The sequence below is a fragment of the Eurosta solidaginis genome, chromosome 1 (genome assembly GCF_040869045.1).
Source record: "Eurosta solidaginis isolate ZX-2024a chromosome 1, ASM4086904v1, whole genome shotgun sequence".
In the NCBI taxonomy this organism is placed as follows: Eukaryota; Metazoa; Arthropoda; class Insecta; order Diptera; family Tephritidae; genus Eurosta; species Eurosta solidaginis.
In genome coordinates, this window is record NC_090319.1 from 26,770,480 (window position 1) to 26,784,988 (window position 14,509).

Here is a 14,509-nt window from a genome sequence, read left to right on the forward strand (position 1 = left end):
TTCTGGTCATAGTCGGGTGGAGGAGGAACATAAGTTCATTGATTTCGGGCTCAAAGTTGGGCGATGGGTACATCTCTGTCTCCATTTAGAAGGTCAGAGAAGTATTCCCCGCATAATCTAAGTGCTCTCTGAACATCAGTTAAAAGGTCACCGTTTTCATTCTGACAGTATTTTACCCTGGACTAAGAACTTTTCGTCTGTCGTCGAATTTTTTTGCCAAAATTTGCAGGCATCATTCGTGGTGACTAACAGCTCGTGCTCCTCGCACTCATGCCTTTCTGCCTGTGCTTTTTTCTTCCTGCAAAGGCGTCTCGCTTCCTCTTTAAACTCGCAGTAGCGTTCACATACTCTTCTTGTTGTTTACTTTGAAAATATACACAGCAGCTTAACACATTTTTTTTCACAATTACTAGAGAGCCCGGAACTGCTAACACCGGAACTGCTATCACCGGAACACTTAAATTCCCTCGGGATTGGGATGGACAATTTCGAATTCGCTATTTTCGAAAAGGTATGTTTATATAATCATATCTTTCTAAGAAATTTAAACTATAACTTTTATTTATATTATGCAGATTCCACTACTTTCAGAACTGAACCGATTAATTGGAACAGTCTTAGGTACAAAGTTCTAAGCCTTGATTGTGACAAACTTATCATCTATGCCTGCCAGAATTTTCAATCGGGGTCACAGCACGCTGGTTAGTAATTTTTGATTTGACTAAGCATTTCGATTTTTGTCTGTGTCCGAACGCCGCCAGACCAGGTCCCTATTAAGCATGTTCGTCACCGAAAACGAATGGTCTGCAAGATCATTTGAGCGATATAAATATAAATAGAAGCGGTTTTCTTATTGGTGGAAAATCAGTTGTACAACTCCTATTTTACTAAAACTTATTTCCGCCGACTTATTCTCATTATCTATGCCACAAAGGCAGTAAAGAAGATATAGGAGCTCACGCTAATACGACTCTCTCACATACAGGGCATGTATTTTAAAATGTATCGCAATGTATAGTTGATCTGCTCGATCCGTGAGGACGTCAAAAAGGATGTGTGAGCCCATAGTGCCGTTTTTCACTAATTATTTTTTATTTTTATAAGGTTTTTTCTAAATTACACATTTCTTTCTTCTTTTAAATAAATTTTTTTTACCAATATTCTTTACTAATTTTAATGAAATCAAGGTTTCTACTTTGTTACATTTTCACAAATTTTATGAATTTTTTGTTCTTGTTACTAATTACTTATTTCTATTTTTTATACTCATTTCTAAAAATTACTTAGTTTTTATACTCAGCTGTACTTGTACACAGGGTATTATAACTTTGATTGGATAACGTTTGGTTGTACAGGTATAAAGGAACCGAGATAGATATTGACTTCCATTCATGTACTCGTATCAAAATCATCAGTATCGAGAAAAAATTTGATTGAGCCATGTCCGTCCGTCCGTCCGTCGGTCCGTTAACACGATAACTTGAGTAAATATTCAGATATCTTCACCAAATTTGGTACACGAGCAACCCTGGACCCAGAATAGATTTGTATTGAAAATGAGCGAAATCGGATGATAACCACGCCCATTTTTTATATATATAACATTTTGGAAAACACAAAAAACCTGATTATTTAGTAAATAATACACCTAGAATGTTGAAATATGACGTGTGAAAATTTTAAAAACTTTTTAAAATGGGCGTGGCACCGCCCACTTGTGATAAAATCAATTTTACAAATATTATTAATCATAAATCAAAAATCATTAAACCTATCGTAATAAAATTCTCAAACCTATCGTAGAAAAATTAACGAAATCCCTTAAGGACCACACCCAATTTTATATAAAAGATGTTTAAAAGGATCATGGACGAATAAAATAAGCTATATCTTTGCAAAAATAGCTTTATATGAATGGCATTTCATTTCCCAAGTGAATTTCTAACAATAAATAGGAACAACTTCAAAATTTTAAAAATGGGCGTGGCACCGCCTCTTTTATGACTACGCAATTTTCTATGTTTCGGGAGCCATAACTCGAAGAAGAATTAGTTCAGAATAGGGCCATATGTACATATATATTATTGTGCAGCCTTGTAACACTATTAAGCACACAAAACAAACAACAACAGCATTTCAAGTGTACAACTGGGTATGTAATGTTCGGTTTCACCCGAACTTAGACTTCCTTACTTGTGTTTAGTAATTATTTCCAAAAAAATTCTTTGTTTATTTATTTTACTAGTTCTAAATAAAAAAGTTGTTATTCGAATTTTTTTTTGTCAAATATCTTTACTAGTTGTAATTAAATCAAGTTTTTATCAAAACCTTTATTATTTTTCTTTATACTAACAACTTTTATAAGTTCTTAAATTTTTTACTCCTTTATGGCTACTTATTTTTATCAAATACATTTTTTATTAATTTTTCAAACTACTTACAATTTCTCATAGCAATCTATGATCAAATTGATATGTAGGTAATAAAAACTAACAGCGTTATTCTGTGCACTTGACAAATTGTCAATAAGTTGACAAGCAACAAGATTTGTATCAAGTTGACAAACATTTCTATTCTGTGCATAAGTTGACAACTCTAAAAAGCTCTACGACCTGTGCTTTTCATCATATTGTGGTGAAATAAATAAAGTATTCAGAAATCAGCTGTTTAGTGCAACAATCATGAAATGGAAAAAACGTAAGAAAAAAACATAAGTAAATATTGTTCATTATTTTTTGTAACAAATATTTTAAAATCATAGTTTTTTCAAGGAAATCAAAAGTGGAACGTGCTACGCATGAGCAATTGGAGCGATATGTCTCATTTTGTGCTGCTAAACCCGAAATGGGAATAGGAAAAAATAATCCGCTGGATTTTTGGCGGTCATTTCGGCATGACTTTGGGGTCTCCCTCGGGTCATTTGGGGGTCATTCCTGGATCGTTTTGTGGACTCCCTCGGGGTCATTTGGGGGTCGTTCTGGGATTTTTATGGGGACTCCCTCGGTATCTTTCGGGGGTGATTTTGGCGACTCCCTCGGGGGCTTCCCGGGGTAATTTGGGATCGTTCCGGGATGTTTTTGGGGACTCCCTCGGGGTCATTTGGGGAACATTCTGGGATGGTTTTGGGGACTCCCTCGGGGTCATTTGTGGGACATTCCGGGATGGTTTTGGGGAGTCCCTAAAAAGATCCCGCAACGACCCCTAAATGACCCCGGGAGGGCGCGATGGAGTCTCCATTACCATCCCGGAATATCCCCAAATGACCCCAAGAGACCTTCCGGGATGGTTATGAACACTCCCTTGGGGTGATTTTGGGGACATTCCGGGATGGTTTTGGGGACTCCCTCATGGTCATTTAGCGGTCGTTCCGGGATGTTTTTGGGGACTCCCTCGGTGTCATTTGGGGACATTCTGAGATGGTTTTGAGGACTCCCTCGGGGTCCCTGGGGGTAATTTGGAGGACCTTCCGGGATGGTTATGGGGACTCCCTCGGGGTAATTTGGGAGATATTGCACGATGGTTTTGGGAGTCCCTATAAAGATCCCGCAACGACCCCTAAATGACCCTGGGACGGCCCGATGGAGTCTCCAATATCATCATGGAACATCCCCAAACGACCCCGAGAGAGTCCCCAAAAAGATCCCGGAACGACCCCCAAAATACCCCGGGAGGACCCGATGGAGTCCCCGAAACCATCCCGGAATGTCCCCCAAATGACACCGAGGTAGTGCCATAAACATCCCGGAACGACCCCCAAATGACCCTGGGAGAACCCGATGGAGTCCCCAAAACCATCCCGGAAAGTCCCCAAAATGACCCCGAGGGAGTCCCCATAAAGATCCCGGAATGACTCCCAACTAACCCTGAGGGAGTCCCTAAAAACATCCCGGAACGACCCCAAATGACCCCGGGAAGACCCGGAGGTGGTCGCCAAAACCATACCGGAAAGACCCAGAGGGAGACCTAATAAACATCCCGGAATGACCCCTAAATGACCCCGGGAAGAACCCGAGGGAGTCCCCAAAATCATCCCGGAAGACCCCCAATTATCCCAAGAGAGTCCCCAAAAAGATTCCGGAACGAACCCCAAACGACCCCGGCAGGACCCCGAGGGAGTTTCAAAAACCACCCAGAAATTACCCCCTAAAACCCCAAGAAGATCTTCCCGCAATAATAGCAAAAGTAATAAATCTTCTTTCATTTTCTCTCGATCGCACAATAACAGAATTCTAGTTTAAATTTATCCGTATAAATTAAATTATTAAGAGCGTTTGACTTATTGACAATTTGTCAGCGAAAAGGCTTTTTCTTTTTTACATAGAATAGCAATTATCTACTTCATAAATTGTCAAACTTGACAAATAACAAATAAGCAAGTTGGTGAATTTGACCAAGTGCACAGAATAGGGCTCTTAATTTATTTTGTTGAAGCCTTCGGTAGCATAGCAGAGAAGAGAAAGGTAGCGCCAATACTATTGCAATAAGTTTCAATTGGCCATTTTTCTGAGAAAGGAACAGAAAAAAAATTCTCAAAAGTTGTAGAAAAATTTGGTTCCCAATTTGATTCTCTGCATTGTTCATTCATCATGTTTAATGTGGGTTTGGGAATTCTAATTGAAAATCCCAAATTAACGTTAGTATTGTTCTCAAGCCTGACACGTTAGCTCTAAAAAGAAATTCAAACAACAATTGGTAGGCAAATTTTTAATATGAGATTTTCACCAACTCTCAAATTAACATTAAGCAAAAGACAGCTGTTTTGTTGGGCTTCGTCTATTATGTATTTGCAATATGTTTTAGCTATTTTTTCTACAAAACATTCGAAAGCAGAAAAAACAATGACACCGTAATAATTTCGTTAACAAACCAAATTGCAAAAGGGATGTGGGTAAATCATTCCCACTCTTATCTTCAACATAGTCCCTGAACCAAAAGTCTACATAATGGATAAGAGTTCAACAATCCATTTCTACCTTCAATAAAATTTGAAAAATGCTGCACAAATGGACGAACGTAGTCACAATTTTACATGTCATTCAAAAATCACATATAAACATATTTATAACATTATTTTCTCTTCCAAAATTTAGAACTCATTTGGGTTTATACACGATACTCTCATCCATCGGATGATATTGTAGACGCGTACAGGGATGCTTTAAGGGACAAAGGGATTGACGTAGAGGAACTCTACTGGATCAATCACTCAGATTGCAGAAATTATATAATCCCAGGAGCTCCAGCATTTTAGTAAGGAACAGAGGAAACGTGTTAAGTGTTAAATAGTTTTGAATAATATATACTTTACATTTGCATATACTTGGTGTATGTTATAAACATTTAGTTGTCATTTGTAATTGTCAGACATTTTATTATAAAACTGAAAATTTTTGAATCTGATTACAGAATAGAGAACTGTGAAATTTTTTATAATTGTAATTTGTTTGATCGGTAATTCTATTGACACATAACGATATGGCTGATCTAAGGTTGGCGTTACGAAATTGTATCGCGATAAATGCGAGCTGCCGATAATATAGAATGCAGCTTATTATGAAGATGGGAAAGGTTTGGGATGTCAATGAAGGTCCTGTTCCTGAATCTCGATATGCCTCATGGAAGCAAAGAGACACGAATGCTTCAATTATTATTGATTTGGCGGTTGAAGATACGGAAACGTTTCGGATAAGCTAAGGTTAGGTTGAACTGGACGGTCCATGAGGAAATAAAAAAAAGATTGAATGAGTCCGTAGTGTTACCAGAAGTTTGTTTTAACGACCAAGCTGACAAACCCTATCAAAAACTAGGACGTATGTTATAAAACAACTCCGTCCTCTTGGCGCATACTAGAAGCTTCCTACCACCACTTGCTGCTTCTAGATCTGACTGCTGTATCACTCCTAATAGCTGGAGTCTCAGCCTGGCAAGCGCAGGATACGAGCACAGAACGTGCTCGATCGTTTCCTCCTACAACCCGCACTTCCTACATCTGCTATCACTGATCAAGCCTAATTTAAAGGCATGTGACGCCAGAAGGCACTGTCCAGTCAGAATACCCGTAATGAGTCTGCAGTCCTCTCTTTTTAATGATAGACGCAACTTTGTTAGTCTAAGGTTGTAAGACCTACAAATAATCTTCGACACTTTACAGCCCCGCGCTTGAAACCACGCCTTTCTCGCTTGGTCGGTCATGTGCAGCTCTCGCCTTCACTTAATCTCGCCCAGCCTAATTGGGAACTTCAAGGGATGCGCCCTTTTTAGCTAGTTCATCGGATTTTTCATTCCCATCTATTCCCATATGCCCTGGGATCCAATATAGATGTATCCTTCTGCCTGTCCCGATTCTCTCCCGAGACTGCGTACACTCTAACACGCATTTAGATGCTGTGCTATGCGAGATTATTGTCTTAATTGCTGCTTGAATAACAATATAAAGTTAACACAGACAGTTGCAGCTTAAGTTATTCTCTTCCTGGGTGTCTACTGCTTTGGTTACGGCTAACATTTTCGCTTGGAAAACGCTACGGCAGCATGTAGGATCTGTTTATTTCCGGATCACAGTATACCGCAGACCCTACTCCTTCCACTACATTTGACCACCCTTGCACCAACCGTCCACATCTACTGTGGCCTTAAGATCTCTCTCGAAGCGCAGATAGGGAATCAGGTAGTCTGTTCGCTTTGTGATTGATGACCCTATAACACTATGGCCGCATGATCGGAGCTCAAGCTGCCCCGAGGCACCGATCCTGGATGCAGTTGTTGACGCTATGCTCCTTGCTACCAGGTCTAAGGGTGGAATGTCCAGAATGGCATAGTAACTAATCACTTGGCCGCTCTTTGCTACACTCTTCACTTTTTATTTCTTAAATAAAAAGATTTTTGGTTTTTCTACTAAAGCGTTATAATTTTTTAATCTCGTTAAAGTAAATTTTAATGTTGTTAAGACTTTGACATTTTAACACTTTATAAGCTATACAAAATATATATTACTAGCGTTTACCCGCGGCTCTGTCCGCAAGGAGAAAATTAAATATATGGGCTATTCACGTTAGCCTGCTTATCAAGTTACCTGTTTAAAAATTTGAGTAACAAAAACTAAATGAGCTGATAATCTGATAGAATCTCCAAATGATCCTGAAATTATCCAAAAAAGAAATGACCCCGACGCTATCGCGGACGGATTCAAGTAACAAAAAAAATATCAAAATGAATCTTACGGCATCCTGGACGGATCCAGAAATGTTCCCAACATGGTCCCAAAATGACCCTGATGGATCCGGCAAACGATCAAGAATTGATGCCGGAAGAGTCTTCAAATGATCCCGAAATAATACATATAAAGTCTTGGAATGACCCCTAAGTGGTCCCCAAATGATCCCGAAATAGTTCCGAAATTACCCTGATGGGTTCCCGTACAGATCCCGAAATCCATCCAGAAGTGATGCCGGAAGGGTCCAAAAATGATCCCGTATTGTCCCCGAAAAAGTCCCTAAATGACCCCGACGGGATCCCGGATGGATCCCAAAAACTATCTAGAAATAATGAAGGAAGGTACCCAAAATGTTTCCGAAAAAGTCGTGAAATAACCCCGACGGAATACCGGACGGATCCCGAAAACCATCCAGAAATTATCCCGAAATAGTCCCGAAGAAGTCCCGAAATGTCCCTGATGGGATCTGAAACGGCCCCCTAACTGACCCCGCCGGGATCCCGGACAGATCCCGAAATCCATACAGGAATCATTTTGTCCCAAAGTGATTCCGAAATAGTTTCGGAAAAGTCCACAAATTACCCTGACGGGATCCCGGACGAATCCTGAAAACCATGCTTAAATGATCCCGAAAAAGTCCCGAAATGACCCCGACGGGATCTTGGACGGATCCCCAAAACTATCTAGAAATGATGAAGGAAGGTACCCAAAATGATTCCGAAAAAGTCCTGGAATAACCCCGACCGGATTCCGGACGGATTCCGAAAACCATCCAGAAATGATGCCGAAAGGTACACCAAATGATCCCGAAATGATCCCGACGGGACTGATCCCGAAAACCATGCAGAAATGATGCCGGAAAGGTTCCCAAATGATCCCCAAATAGTGCCGAAAGTCCTAAATGATCACCCAATAGTCCCGAAATGACTCTGACGGGATCCCGGATGGATCCCGAAAACCATCCAGAAATGATGCCGAAAAGTCCCCAAATCATCCCGCATTAGTCGAGAAAAAGTCCCGAAATGACCCCGACGGGATCCCGGACGGATCCCAAAAACCATCTAGAAATGATGCGGGAAAGGTCCTCCAATGATCCCGTATTGGTCGAGAAAAAGTCCCGGAATGACCCCGACTGGATCCCGGACTGATCCCGAAAGCTATCCAGAAATGATGCCGGAAAGTTCCTCAAATGATCTCTTAATAGTCCCGAAATTACCCCGTCGGGATCCCGGAAACTATTCAGAACTGATGCCGGAAAGGTCCTCAAATGATCCCGTATTAGTCGAGAAAAAGTATCGAAATGACCCCGACGGGGTCCCTTACGGATCCCGAAAACCATCCAGAAATGATGTCGAAAGGAACACCAAATGATCCCGAAAGTACCCCGACGGGATCCCGGACCGATCCCGAAAACCATCCAGAAATGATGCCGGAAGGGCCTCGATATGACCATTACGGGATTACAAATAAGGTGAAGCTAATTATAAAACCATGTTAATAAGGCAGCAGGCGCATTGGAGCGAATGAAAAGTTACATAGAAACATAGAGGTAAAGCTAATAAAAGCGTGCTAATAAAAACAATTGAAGGAGGGCGGATGGCGCGTGTAGAAGGAGAGGACTACTGATCGTTCCTCCAAAATTGTCTAGATCTCGATCTGTATGTGCCAGATACCAAAACCTATTGAAGTAGGAGAAAATTTATATTGAGTTATAACAATTTATAGATTTTACACCAGAGGGGGTGATAAAGAGGGGAGGGGGCGGCGGAGTGTTTCACTGCTTACTTTGTAAGCCCTCGACTTATTTGACCCCTTGAGTCTGTGATATTAGTGAAGGCCAGTATACGTAAAGTTATAATGTGTAAAAATTATTAAAAAGTAATTGCTCGAAAGGGTCGTGGGACCCCCACCCCTCTTTCCATGTTCGAAAAAAATTTCGCTAGTAGACTACTGTCTGTGTCCCAAATTTCATCAAAATCCGTGTAGCCATTCTGGCGTGATTCACTCGCAAAGACGAAAAAATATAATAATTAAAATATAACTATTCCTAGGGGGCGGGGACCACGCCCCTTTTGAAAAATATATAGCTAGTAGATCCTTCTAGAATATTGGCTATATGTGTGCAAAATTTCATCCAAATCGGTCAAGCCGTTCTTGGGTTATTGAGTCACAAAGACAAACGTCTGGACAAACATCCAAACATCCAAACATCCAAACTTTCCCATTTATAATATATATTAGATTAGACTAGCGTTTACCCGCGGCCCCGTCCGCAAAGAGAAAATGAAATAAGCAGGCTAATCAAGTTATCTGTTTAAAGTTTTTTTTCTGTCTAATGCATTTAATTTTTGTAATTGAGTAAAAAAAAGATCTAAATGAGCTGATAACCCGATAGGATCCCCAAATGATCCCGAAATTGTCCAGAAAAATCCACGAAATGACCCCGACGATATCGCGGTCGGATCCCGAAAACCGTCCAGAAATGCCCCGGAAGGTTCTTCAAAGTTCCCGGAATAGTTCCAAAAAACCCGAAATGATAACGACACGATTCTAGACTTATCCAGAGAACCACACAGAAATGATCCCTGAAGGGTACCAAAATGATCCCGAAATAGTCCCGGAAGAGTTCCGAAATGACCATGATGGGCTCCCAGACGGATCTCAAAAACCATCAATAGAATATCCACGAAGGGTTCCTTAATTATCCCGACATAGTTCAGAAAAAGTTCTGAAATGACCCTGACGGACTCTCGGACAGATCTCAAAAACCATCCAGAAGTGATTCCGGAAGGGTCCCCAAATGATCCCGAAAAAGTCCTGAAATGACCCCGATGGGATCCCGGACGGATCCCGAAAACCACCTAGAAATTATAGCGAAAAATACCCCAAATGAACTCGAAATAGGCCCGAAAAATTCCCGAAATTACCTCGATGGGCTCCCGTACAGATACCGAAAACTATCCAGAAACTATACCGGAAAGGTCCTCAAATGATCCCCCTAATAGTCCCGAAATGCCCCTGACGGGATCCCGGACGGATCCCAGATACCATCCAGAAGTGATGCCGGAAGGGTCCCCAAATGATCCCGTATCAGACGGGATCCCGAAAACCCTCTAGAAATGATGCCGGAAGGTACCCCCAAATGATCCCGAAATAGTCCCGAATTGACCCCTACGGGTCCCGGACGGATCCCGAAAACTATGCAGAAATAATGCCGGAAAGATCCCAAAACGATCCCCTAATAGTCCAGAATGGTGCCGAAAGGGTCCCCAAATGATCCCGTATTAGTCGAGAAAAAGTCCAGAATGACCCCGACGGTATCCCGGTTGGATCGCGAAAACCATCTAGAAATGATGCCGGAAAATACCTCAATTGATCCCGAAATAGTCCCCAAAAAGTCCCGAAATTACCCCGTCGGGATCCCGGGCGGATTCCGAAAACTATCCACAAATGATGTCGGAAATTACCCCGACGGGATCCCGAAAACCATCTAGAAATGATGCCGGAAGGTACCCCAAATGATCCCGAAATGACCCCTACGGGATCCCGGACGGATCCCGAAAACTATGCAGAAATGATGCCGGAAAGGTCCCCAAATGATCCCCTAATAGTACCGAAATGAACCTGATGGTATCCCGGACGCATCCCGAAAATTATCCAAAAATGATGCCGAAAGGGTCCCCAAATGATCCCGTATTATTCGAGAAAAAATCCCGAATGACCCCGACGGGATCCCGGTTGGAGTCACAAAGACAAACGTCTGGACAAACATCCAAACATACAAACATCCGAACATCCAAACTTTCCCATTTATAATATACTAGCCTTTAACCGCGGCCCCGTCCGCAAGGAGAAAATTAAATATATGGGATATTCACGTTAGCCTGCTTATCAAGTTATCTGTTTAAAAAGATGTTTCTGTCTAATACATTTTATTTTTGTAATTGAGTAAAAAAAGAACTAAATGAGCTGATAACCTGATAGGATCCCCAAATGATCCCGAAATTATCCAGAAAAATCCACGAAATGACCCCGACGCTATCGCGGACAGATCCCGAAAACCATTTAGCAATGCCAATGACCCTGACGGGATCCCGGACAGATCACGACATCCATCCAGAAATGATCTTGGAAGGGCCCAAAATAATCCCGAAAAAATCTCTGAAAAGTCCAGGAATTACCCCGACGGGATCCCGCACGGATCCCAAAAACTATCTAGAAATGATGCCGGAAGGTCATCAAATGATCCCCTAATAGTCCCGAAAACCATCCAGAAATTATGCTGGAAGGGACCCCAAATGATCCCGAATACCATACAGAAATGATGCCGGAAAATACCCCAAATGATCCCGAAATAGTCCCGAAAAAGTTCCGAAATGACCCCGAAGGGATCCCGGACGGATCCCGAAAACCATCCAGAAATTATGCCGAAAGGGTCCCCAAATGATCCGATCCCAGTCGATAAAAAGTCCCGAAATAATCCCGACGGGATCCCGGACGGATCCTCAAAACCATATAAAAATGATGCCGGAAGGTACCACAAATGATCCCGAAATAGTCCCGAAATGACCCTGGCAGGATCCCGTACGGATCCCGAAAACCATCCAGAAATGATGCCGAAAGACTCCCCTAATTATCCCGTATTAGTCCCGAAAAAGTCCCGAAATGAGCCCGACGGGATTCCTGACGGATCCCGAAAAGCATCCAGAAATAATGCCGAAAGGGTCCCAAATCATCCCGTATTAGTCGAGAAAAAGTCCTGAATTGACCCCGCCGGGATCCCGGATGGATCCCGAAAACAATCCAGAAATGATGCCGGAAGGTATCCCGAAATAGTCCCGAAATGACCCTGACGGGATCGCGGACGGATCCCTAAACCATCTAGAAATGGTGCCGGAAGGTACCTCAAATGATCCCGAAATAGTACCGAAATGACCCCGACGAGATCCCGGGCGGATCCCGAAAACCATCTAGAAATGATGCCGGAAGGTACCCCAAAGGATCCCGAAATAGTTCCGATATGAACCTGACGGGATCCCGAACGGATCCCGTAAACCATCTAGAAACGGTGCCGGAAGGTATCTCAAATGATCCCGAAATAGTACCGAAATTACCCTGAAGGGATCCCGGACGGATCCCGAAAACCATCTAGAAATGATACCGGAAGGTACCCCAAATGATCCCGAAATAGTCCCGAAATGGCCCCGACGGGATCCCAGACGGATCCCGAAAGCCATCCAGAAATGATGCCGAAAGCGTCCCCAAATGATCCCGTATTAGTCGAGAAAAATTCCCGAAATGACCCCGACGGGATCCCGGACGGATCCTCAAAACCATATAGAAAAGATGCCGCAAGGTACCCCAAAGGATCCCCCCGGGATCCCGGACGGATCCTCAAAACCATATAGAAATGATGTCGGAAGATCCCCCAAATGATCCCGAAATAGTCCCGAAATGACCCTGGCAGGATCCCGTACGGATCCCGAAAACCATCCAGAAATGATGCCGAAAGGCTCCCCTAATTATCCCGTATTAGTCCCGAAAAAGTCCCAAAATGAGCCCGATGGGATTCCTGACGGATCCCAAAATCATCCAGAAATAATGCCGAAAGGGTCCCAAATCATCCCGTATTAGTCGAGAAAAAGTCCAGAATTGACCCCGTCGGGATCCCGGATGGATCCCGAAAACTATCCAGAAATGATGCCGGAAGGTATCCCGAAATAGTCCCGAAATGACCCTGACGGGATCCCGGACGGATCCCTAAACCATCTAGAAATGGTGCCGAAAGCGTCCCCAAATGATCCCGTATTAGTCGAGAAAAAGTCCCGAAATGACCCCGACTGGATCCCGGACTGATCCCAAAAACCATCTAGAAATGATGCCGGAAGGTACCCCAAATGATCCCGAAATAGTCCCGAAATGACCCCGAAGGGATCCCGGACGGATCCCAAAAACCATCCAGAAATGATGCCGAAAGCGTCCCCAAATGATCCCGTATTAGTCCCGAAATGACCCCGATGGGTTGCCGGACGGATCCCGAAAAGCATCCAGATATGATGCCGAAAGGGTCCCCAAATGATCCCGTATAAGTCGAGAAAAAGTCCCGAAATGACCAAGACGGGATACCGGACGGATCCCGAAAACCATCTAGCAATGATGACGGAAGCTACCCTAAATGATCCTGTATAAGTCGAGAAAAAGTCCCGAAATTACCACGACGGGATCCCGGACGGATCCAGAAAACCATCTAGAAATGAAGCCGGAAGGTACCCCAAATGATCCCGAAATAGTCCCGAAATCACCCTGAAGATCCCGGACGGATCCCGAAAACCATCTAGCAATGATGCCGGAAGCTACCCCAAATGATCCCGTATTAGTCGAGAAAAAGTCCAGAAATGACCCCGACGGGATCCCTGATGGATCCCGAAAACCATCTAGAAATGATGCCGGAAGGTACCTCAAATGAACCCGTATTAGTCGAGAAAAAGTCCCAAAATGACCCTGAAGGGATCCCGAACGGATCCCGAAAACCATACAGAAATGATGCCGAAAAGGTCACCAAATGATCCCGTATTAGTCTAGAAAAAGTCCCGAAATGACCCCGACGTGATCCCGGACGGATCCCGAAAACCATCGAGAAATGATGCCGAAAGGGTCCCCAAATGATCCCGTATTAGTCGAGAAAAGGCCCCGAAATGACCCCGACGGGATCCGGACGGAATCCGAAAATCATCCGGAAATGATGCCGAAAGGGTCCTCAAATGATCCCATATCAGTCGAGAAAAAGTCCAGAAATTACCCCGACGGGACCCGGACGGATCCCGAAAACCATCCAGAAATGATGCCGAAAGGGTCCCCAAATGATCCCGTCTTAGTCGAGAAAAATTTCCGAAATGACCCCGACGGGATCCCGGACGGATCCCGAAAACCGTGCAGAAATGATGCCGGAAGGGTCCCCAAATGATCGCGAAATAGTCTCGAAATGATCCCGGAATAGTCCCGAAAATGTCCCAAAATAATCCCGACGGAATCCCGGACGGATCCCGAAAACTATACACAAATGATCCCGGAAGGGTCCCAAAATAATCCCGGAATAGTCCCGAAAAAGTCCAGAAATTACCCCGGCGGAATCGCGGACGGATCCCGGAAACCATCTAGAAATGGTGCCGGAAGGTATCTCAAATGATCCCGAAATAGTACCGAAATGACCCTGACGGGATCCCGGACGGATCCCGAAAACCATCTAGAAATGATGCCGGAAGGTACCCCAAATGATCCCGAAATAGTCCCGAAATG

At 43.3% G+C, this 14,509-nt stretch overlaps 1 protein-coding gene across 3 annotated transcripts in view; it reads left to right on the forward strand.

Moving 5' to 3' along the window:
• The window catches only part of LOC137250530 (uncharacterized), a 74,229-nt gene extending 68,814 nt beyond the window's left edge, over positions 1-5,415 (forward strand). For all 3 annotated transcript variants that reach the window (XR_010953001.1, XM_067783520.1, XM_067783513.1), the window contains 3 exons: positions 414-511; positions 576-701; positions 5,091-5,415. Coding sequence is in view for 2 of the 3 variants with exons in the window: in XM_067783520.1 (XP_067639621.1) it covers positions 414-511; positions 576-701; positions 5,091-5,251 (385 nt within the window). In the remaining variant the exon portion in view is untranslated. The remainder of the gene's footprint in view (positions 1-413; positions 512-575; positions 702-5,090) is intronic.
• The last annotated feature ends 9,094 nt before the right edge of the window (positions 5,416-14,509 follow it).